This window comes from Ipomoea triloba, chromosome 10 (genome assembly GCF_003576645.1).
Source record: "Ipomoea triloba cultivar NCNSP0323 chromosome 10, ASM357664v1".
NCBI lineage: Eukaryota > Viridiplantae > Streptophyta > Magnoliopsida > Solanales > Convolvulaceae > Ipomoea > Ipomoea triloba.
Window position 1 is genome coordinate 17,346,488 of NC_044925.1, and position 9,196 is coordinate 17,355,683.

General features: G+C 35.6%; 1 protein-coding gene across 1 annotated transcript; it reads right to left on the reverse strand.

The window, feature by feature from the left end:
- Nucleotides 1-796: 796 nt before the first annotated feature.
- On the reverse strand, nt 797-5,958 carry LOC116033226 (wall-associated receptor kinase-like 8). The gene is made up of 4 exons (XM_031275982.1): nt 5,046-5,958; nt 2,584-3,417; nt 2,389-2,445; nt 797-1,908 (listed from the first exon to the last, which is right to left on the reverse strand). Exons 1-4 carry the CDS (start codon nt 5,956-5,958, stop codon nt 797-799), a joined length of 2,916 nt encoding a protein of 971 aa, XP_031131842.1.
- Between the last annotated feature and the right edge of the window lie 3,238 nt (nt 5,959-9,196).

The window sequence follows — 9,196 nt, forward strand, 5'->3', positions numbered from 1 at the left end:
ATGTAACGGAGGACCAAATTGGGTGAGTTTTTGAAAGTCGAGGGAGTATATTAGGTGGAATTGAAAGTCGAAATGCAAAATTGAGAATGAGCAATAGTCGAGGGACCATTTTGGGAAAAAAATCTTATTTTAATTATATTACAGTTTCATTTAACAATATAATATACGTTGTTGAATGAACTCTATTTTTTAGTTTAATCTTTCACATACAATAGTTTCATTTTAATAACACTAAAGTATCATTTTAATTATATTACAATTTCAATTGACGACAACTATAGTCCATTCTTAATAAGGAACGGCATTTTTCCTAAACTAACTTGGCAATAAGCATATTTTGACAATAATTACAGCCAATAACAAATTAAAAACTAACCGTGATGGTGATGATAAAACATCAAAGCTTAGAAGTATCATATTTATATGCAACCCTAAATTTGTACAAGTACGAAAATACTCTTATACTATAGGCCCGACGCACTCCGCTTTGCTCTATTTCTTATATGAGACATACTCAATAAATAAGGTTATAAGTTTAATTATTATCCTCTTAGTGATATAAAAGTCATCAAAAAAGGGATCAAACACATGTCATCCCCAGTAACATCCAAACATATGAGACATACACAAAAGGTTGTTTTATTTTAATTTACATCCCAATAATGATAAGCTGAAACTACACATAAAATGACTCCTACGCTCTTAGACGGGCGTACTTGAATATAAGAGTGGAGAATAATTCAACTTCTGGTATTGAAGAAAAATAGATGTAGCAAACCAAAACAGTATGTGAAATTTAAGCTATGAAATCTGATTCAATCTCAAATGCTTCCATGGCCGAGGGGAGATGAGAATGAGATGCTTTAATGGAGTCCAACTCCGATGCCACTTCTTTCATGGTAGGCCTTTTCTTTCCGTTCATGTTCAAGCAACGCTGCGCAAGCCAAGCCATTGCCACAACATCTTCCTTTTTGCCTTGCTCTATAACTTCCACGTCAAGAATCTCCATGAGACGGTTCTCTTCCATGCACAATAGAAAACGTGATACCAAGCTCCTATCTTCATCATCTTCCACTTCAAATGAAATTGGCTTTTGTCCTGTCAATAGCTCAGCAAGGACAACTCCGAAGCTGTAAACGTCACTCTTTTCTGTGAACTGACTAGTCTGAAAATACTCAGGGTCTAAATAGCCAAATGTTCCCTTCACTATGGTAGTCAAGTGAGTTTTGTCAATTGAAATGGACCTTGAGATTCCAAAATCTGAAACCTTAGCTCGAAATTTCTCGTCCAGAAGAATGTTACCCGACTTGATGTCTCTGTGGTAGATGGGAACTGATGTTGCAGAGTGGAGATAAGCTAATGCACAAGCCACATCGGATGCAATTCTGAGACGAATATCCCATGAAAGAGGAATGAGTTCGTCATCAAAATTGTTTTGTATAAGGCCAAAAAGTGTTCCATTTGGTATAAATTCATAAACCAAAATGGGAACTTCGGTCTCCAAACAACACCCCATGAGTTTGACAACATTCCTATGATTAATTTGGGAAAGAATGACAACCTCATTGATGAATGGCTCCAACTGGTTCTCGTCCACTGCTTGAGATTTCTTAACTGCAACTATTTGCCCATCAATTAACATTCCTTTGTACACTGTGCCTTGCCCACCTCGGCCTACTATTCTATCGGCATTGAAGTGATCCGTGGCCTTATCCAACTCACTTGCTGTGAAAATCTTAGTTTTCTCTACTGTCCCTTCTTTGGCTAAGAGTTGTTGTTGTAATAGGAGACCTCCATTACGCTTGAAGAATTTCTCCCTCAACTTTTTCATCTTCATCTTCTTGATGGCTTTATAGAGGATGACACAAGCCCATATTAAGATCACAAATCCAAAACTTGCACTAACACCTGAGATTGAGCAATGCAAGGGAGGAATCTCCATAAGATTTATACCGACATGGATGCATATATGTAATCTGAGATTATTACAAAAATCAGTTATGTTTATCCTCACCATTTTCTTATTTTATAGGTTCCATCCATATATAGTGTCTCTTAGTCTAAATAGGCCAATCCAACCCATGATAAAATTTAGCAGAAAATGAATCTTTAAAAATGATACTAACAAAATATATAACAGCCTACAAGAGCTAATCAGTTGGTTTTTGAATATTAGATTTTAGGCCAGGACACAAGATTTTAGCCTAATAGCAATTGCAGTGTGGCAATTACACTTAATGTGATGGACTTATTGTCGACACCAAACACTGGTCCACCTAATGAGTCTGAGTCACTGTGGTTTGTATTGGATGTGAGGCTCTAGGGACTAAGAAATTGCCCCTTTTGTGGGCAATAAAATATATCAACACGATGATAATATACGCCTACCAATAATAGCGGGCCGCATTTTATTACTGCTAATCTCGTCATCGATGTCCCTCTGTTCTGCAAGATGTAAAAACACAAAATATCAACAAAGCACTAATCCAACCTTGCCTGCCAAAATGCAAGTTGATGTTGTTGACACTGAAAAAACTGTACAATGTTGAATGCATAGAAAAGAATAGAATAACATATGCATACCACATCCATCGGAGAAGTAAGCATTCCTGCCTTTAATTCCGCAGTCACATTGCAAATAATTATGGCGTTGTAGTTGCGGATTGATGTATGTAGAAGGAGAACAGTACTTAGAGTAGGAGGGAGGCACGTCGTCTTCTGTTATGGTCCATCTCAATTCCACCGGGACAACCACCACTTCCTGCTGCCTGCTTGGAAGGCTTTGAAGTGTAGTTGGCAAAGAAGAAGAAGCACTGAGAAAGAAGGCATAGTTGCAGGCCGCGCTGATGGAAGAGTGTGTGAAGTTGACTTGGTATGTGTTTACATCGTAATCAAAAGTAAGATAGTGGCAGTTTATGCCATGGCAATCATATGCAGTTTTGGGTGCAGTGTTTTTGCTGCAGTTCAACTTGTAACCGTGTTGTTCCAATTCTTCACCGGCCATAGTGATAAAAGCGTTTCCACAACCAAAAAACATGAAGTTGTTGCCAATTGAGTAAAAAAAGGGGCTTCCAGATAATTTTGTGTTGGGAATTAGGGAGAAATTGCTTCCCTTGACTGACCTTGTGGTTTGACAGGAAGGAGAGATTGACTCTTTTACTGTTATTGTTTGTGACTCATAGGACATGCCCAGAATCTCAACTCCCCCGGAAATGGAGTTCAAGTAGGGCTTCTTGGAACCATCGGAAGATTGTGTGCAATTTATGAGGAACCATTTGTTCAAATAGCAACTTTTGCTGCCTCCATTTCTAATTCCAAATGGGTAGTAAATGTTTACAGTTCCGCACTTATCTTGACAACCCTTCGGAACAATATTCTGCCTTGCTTTTGCCCACAATGCCCATGCATCATCCCATGCTACAAATAGTGATAAACAATGTCAAGTACAATACAAATTTGTACAAGTGCATTCACGAGAATGCACTTTACGTATCACCCAAAAAAAAATAGTGATACATTAGCAAATATTCCAAATTTTGAAATGTATCTAATTAATGATATATAGAACTGCACTCAAAATTCTTTAATGTACTTTACAATCACTCATTACACTTTATAGTAGTGTTAGTCATATTGACTTTAAAGTCTAAAATACTTATTAAACATTTAAACACACACACTCTCTCTCTATATATATATATATATATCTATATATATATATATATATATATATATGGTAGGATTCCAGTGAGAACACTTGTTTAGGTAAGATCGTGAGATCAAATCTTGTGCGTAATTTTTTTTAATGATTTAGATTGATTGACACACACACTCCATTTGCACACATTTAATCACCATTCGCACACACTTCAACTTGGAATCTTAATCAATCAAGACCATTAAAATATTTTGAGATCAAATCTTGTACATCAATCTAAAAAATTTTAATGGTCCAAATTGTTTGACACACTCACTCCGTTCGCACACATTTAATCACCATTTGCACACATTTAATCACATTTGCACACACTTAATCACCGTTCGCACACATGTTATCCCCGTTTGCCCACACTTCAACTTAGAATCTTAAATCAATCTAGACCCTTAAATTATTACATGGATGCACAAGATTTGATCTTACGATCTTACCTAAACAAGTGATCTCATATGATCCTAACTCTCTCTCTCTCTCTCTCTCTCCCTCTCTCCCTCTCTCTCTCTCTCTCTCTATATATATATATATATATATATAATCGCGTTCAGGTGAGAACCACCCGCCCAGGAGAGAACTGAGAAACCTTCGCAGCACGACACGTGTACAGATGTAGTTGCACCTAGGTCACTTGTAACTGAAAATAGATACACAAGTGCAAGTAAAATGTATTACAGGTGCAAGTAAATTGTACATTGACATCAATACTAAGTGCACCTAATGTTATAACTAGAGGCACCTAAGGTTATAATTAGGTGCACCTAAGTTGCACCCATCTGCATGAATATTAACAAGGTAAATTACTTGCACTTGTAAGTGAAAATATGTGCGAAAATATGTACACTTGTAAATGAAACTAAGTGCACTTGTAAATAAAACTAGGTGCACTTATAACACAATTACTTGCACCAAAGTTCGAGTTATTTATGAAAATGCCACCGCATCGTTTTTTAAAAATTACATCTGATTCGTTGATCTGGACACATGGACGGTGGCGAAGCGTTCTCATTTTCTTCCTGGGCGACCGTCCGCACCTGAGCGCGCCCTATATATATATATATGTGTGTGTGTGTGAGAGTTCAAATAAGAACAACCCCATCCTATATTGAATATTTTTATTTTGTAAGAATTATAATTATTTCTAATCTAAGAAAAAATTCAACTTAACTCGTTTTTCTAATTAAGTTGACATACAAATTATTCAAAAATTAAAATATAGCATATATAAAAATTTCTATTTCATAATACAACTAAAGTTTCAAAATTAAATTCTCCAAAAATATAATAGCAAGCTCAAACATCAAATAGTTTTTTTAATTTCAAGTTGACGTACCTTGGCATCCATTTGGTAAGTAAACGTTCCCATTTTCCGGAAAGTTGCAGTGACAGTTCCAATTTGTCCCTCGTGGTTGCGGAGGAAAGATGTTCTCATACGAATAGCAGTGGAGTGAGTAATGGGGAGGCAAGTAATTGAAGTCGTATCTTTTGATGGTCCATCTCCAAACCACCGGGACAACCACCTTCTCTTCCGGCACCAGGTTGCTAAGGCTGAATCGGGAAGGAGAAGTAGCAAGAAAGAAGGCATAGTTGCAAGCGTTGAGGGATGAGTGTGTGATGTTGATTTGGTATGTATTTACATCGTACTCAAAACTAAGACGGCAGCAATTTATGCCATTGCAACCATCTACAAATTTAGGTGCTGGCGTGGTGTTATTGCGGCAAGTCAACTTGCAACTCGACTGTATGAATTCTTGTCCCGGCGTAGTGAGGACAGCGCTGCCGCAACCATAAAACATGAACCTGTTGCCACTGGAAGAGTAAAAGAATGGGGCTCCAGATAATTTTGTGTTTCTCATTACAGAGAGATTGGCGGAGCCAGTGGTGGTTTGGCAGAGAGGAGAAAACCACTCTTTCATTGTTATTGATTGTAACTCGTAGGAAATGCGCAGAATCTCTCTTACACCATCCTTGTCGTCGGAGAAGGAGCTCAAGAAAGGTTTCTCCACACCATCCGAGGTATTGGTGCAATTTATAAGGAACCATTTGTTCAAATAACAATTTCTTTTGGGTCCAATTCCAAATGGATAGAAAATGCTAACGTTGCCGCACCTGTTTCTGCAACCCATTGGAACCATATATATCTCTTTGTGCTCTTCATATCTATCATATCTATCGGATTTCCAAGGTATCTCGTATTCCGCTGTCAAAGTGAGCATCATTGTGAAGCTCATCATCAGCATAACCATCACTACTACTACTATTTCTTTGCTGGTGGACCTCATCATCATTCTCACTTTTTTTTTTTTTTCTGATTCTCTTGTATAAGTCATAGAATGTAACTAATTCGATGACTCTTTATAAGGGAGCATGCAATGTAGTCCTTGCTCGGTAGAGGGATTTTTTAAGAGTTAATTCCAAATTCACTGTAACTTATTTATGATTTAAGAGGTAAACCAACCTAAGTTGTTCATAGCTAACCTAATCAAATTAAGAAGGTTGGGATCCAAACTCAAGGTTACAAGTTTAGAGTGGATTAAAATTGGAAATAATTTAATACTCAATTTGGAAACGAGTGGTAGTCCGATGATTAAATGTGGAATTAACTCAAAAATTTTATTTCGACCTTCCATTTGGGAGAATTACATACACATGCTACCTCTCTTCATTGCCCACAAAGTGCTGGCCAGATTGCTTGCATACAAGAGGGGTTTCGTGGTCCCGACCTCTCTTAAGGGACAAGAGTGTTCGGCCAACCAAGCTAGTTACATGCAAGACTTAATTGATAAAATAAAAGTGTCACTTTCACAAAGTTGAACAAGTCAAGTAAAAGTATATTGGTCTTCTTTCCCGTAATTTTCACGAATTGATTTCTATGTAATATCTTCTTCACCTATCCAGCTTCCTCATAATTTCCACCAGCTGCCTACCTTCCTAATAATATGACCAGAGGTAGGCAGTAAATAGATTTTGATGAGTAAAGGTGTAATTTAGGTTGAAAATTATAGATTCCTTTTTTTTTTTTTATGTATTTTTTGTAATTTTATTGATGAAGAAGTCATAAGCAAAAATCAAGAAAATAGTGACGGGAAGCAGGTGTGATGTTTTCGTAGCAGCTCAAGTATAAGCAAAGTTTGGAGAACCAGTTTTTAAAGCAACAGTTGATTTTGGAGCTTAGGTTGAAAAGCAGTTGAAAAATGAGCTAAGGTCCCTAATGAGCTAAGGATATATGGGAGATAAGATTTAAATAAGCGAAGAAATGAGCTAAGGTTTTTAAAGGGCTAAGGATCGGATGAGTCAGGAAATATTGCATTTGGTCTTTGTCAGGTCGCGACGTAGGATAGGGACCCTTAGGGTTGGGAATTCAACATTTTGGGAGAAGAAAATGCGTTAGGCATTTAATGAGCTAAGGAAATCAGCTAAGGTTTTATTGAGCTAAGGTTCGAATAAGCAAATTAAAGGAATGAGCTGATGATTAAATGAGCTAAGGTTTCAATAAGGTTTTGAATGAGTTAAGGTATAAAGCTAAGGTTTGCAAGCAGCCAAAATCAATTAAGTTGAGGATTCCCGGTTGAAGCAACAAAGGTTCACAACTAAGGATTAAATCTCAGCTGCACTAAAATAAAGCTCTCCACCTTACACCATGGATCATGATTATTATAATATAATATTGTAGATTCATTAAAAAGTATTATTGATAATGATTCATTATTATAATAATGTAGATTCTTTATAAGAATATTGTAAATTCATTAAAATGACATCATCAGTTTGCATATTATTATTTACACATATTATTTTTTATTTTTTGTATAAATAAATCAATGTTACAAAATATATTATTAAGAATATCTCATTGAGATCTTTAGAATGATACTTATATTATTATTTTTTGAATTTTAGTTGTTTATTGATTGACTTACAATATTGATAAAATTAACCTTTTGCATTGTGAAAAAAATGAACCTCCCGTGTTCTCTTAATAGACATTGATAGGGTTAGAGTGCAACCCTACTTGCCCTAGGGGTCCATAGGTGCACTTCCAAACCTTAGAAAGGTCTATAAGTCCACTCCCCGGGTCTCAAGGGGGTTTTGCAAATGGACTTCCCTGTCTCAGGGTGTTTACATGTGCACTTCCCGATCTCAAGCGGTCTCGCAAGTATATACTTCTCGGTCTTAAAGGGTCTATATGTGCACTTCCGGATTTCATTATTAGTAGACCTCCTGTTCTCATTATCATTAGACATTCCGGTCTCATTATCAATAGGCCTCCCAGTCTCATTATAGATTTGTCGGTGGTTGTAATATCAGTAGTCTTACTGGTTGCCATATTAATAAATTTCTCGATTATCATGGCTAGATAGGTCAACTCCGTTGTCACCTCAATAATCTATACTTGGCACGACCAACCTAAGTGCCCAATCAAGAGGTTCTACATAAATCGTGTCACCATTATATTCCATTGTCACCCACTATAAATAGAGCACTTTGCCTAGTGTGAAGAGGGTGCTTCTCCCAACCTACACCACCCCAATTGGAGTCTCCTTACCCTGCGTGGCCAGACCCTTAGTGGATTTCGGTCTAGCACAACCTAAAAAGGCTCGAGATTTTTTCTTTTTTTTTGGGTTTTGATATATGTAAAACGTCCGGCCTTGCTATTTCTTTCATACTTATCATACTACACATCTTAACTATACAATAATTTGCATTGTCAGACATATTTTAGGTCCATTGATATTATGATGTAGTTGCATTATTATTGTAGACATGAACATTTAATATTGTAAAAATGAACCACCAAAATTGTGAAAATAAACATGTTGTGTTTGCTTAATGAACTTATTCAATATTTATTATCAGTATAATAGTGTGTTTACATTAGTGTTGTAAAAATGAAACTAAATTAAAGTATTTAGAAAATGAACCAATAGTATTATGAAAATAAACCTAATATAGTAATTAATTAAAAAAAACTAATATAGTAACTTAATATAATTGTATGTTAATTTAAAATATTAAAGTAAAAACATTCGGTGTCATTTAAAATATCTTAATTATAGTTTTTAATTATTTTTATGTATTAATTTTATTTGTATAAAAAGATTTTTTTTTTTTTTTAAAAAAACTTAAGGCAAGAAAAAAAAATTTTAACTTGATTAACTACCATGGACCATAATATAACAATCCAATTTTATTCCTACCCAACCAAACAAATAACATTTGAATTCATACTTTATTTAAAAAAAAAAAAAAAAAAAAAGAATTCATACTTTATTCTTCCCCATACTCCATAGAATTGTAATTTTTTACCCCCAACTCCTTCCTTTATACCTAACGCCTCATTAATAATTCACTCCCACACCCTTAAAGCAAGGAATTTTAGCTTTTGTGTGCAATAATTCACTTCCGCACCATAAACATAAACATAAAATTTTAATTAATTATAATTTATTCAAACCTGAAAGGGGTCAACTGACAACCAAGTCA

What these genes read in the sequence shown, in the direction of transcription:
- LOC116033226 (XM_031275982.1), bottom strand. Translation starts at nt 5,958, where the DNA reads ATGGTTATGCTGATGATGAGCTTCACAATGATGCTCACTTTGACAGCG. An exon ending in TTACTTCTCCGATGGATGTG is followed by an intron (nt 2,446 to 2,583) that starts GTATGCATATGT and finishes TACATCTTGCAG; the next exon opens with AACAGAGGGACATCGATGAC. An exon ending in AATGCGGCCCGCTATTATTG is followed by an intron (nt 1,909 to 2,388) that starts GTAGGCGTATAT and finishes GCTCAATCTCAG; the next exon opens with GTGTTAGTGCAAGTTTTGGA.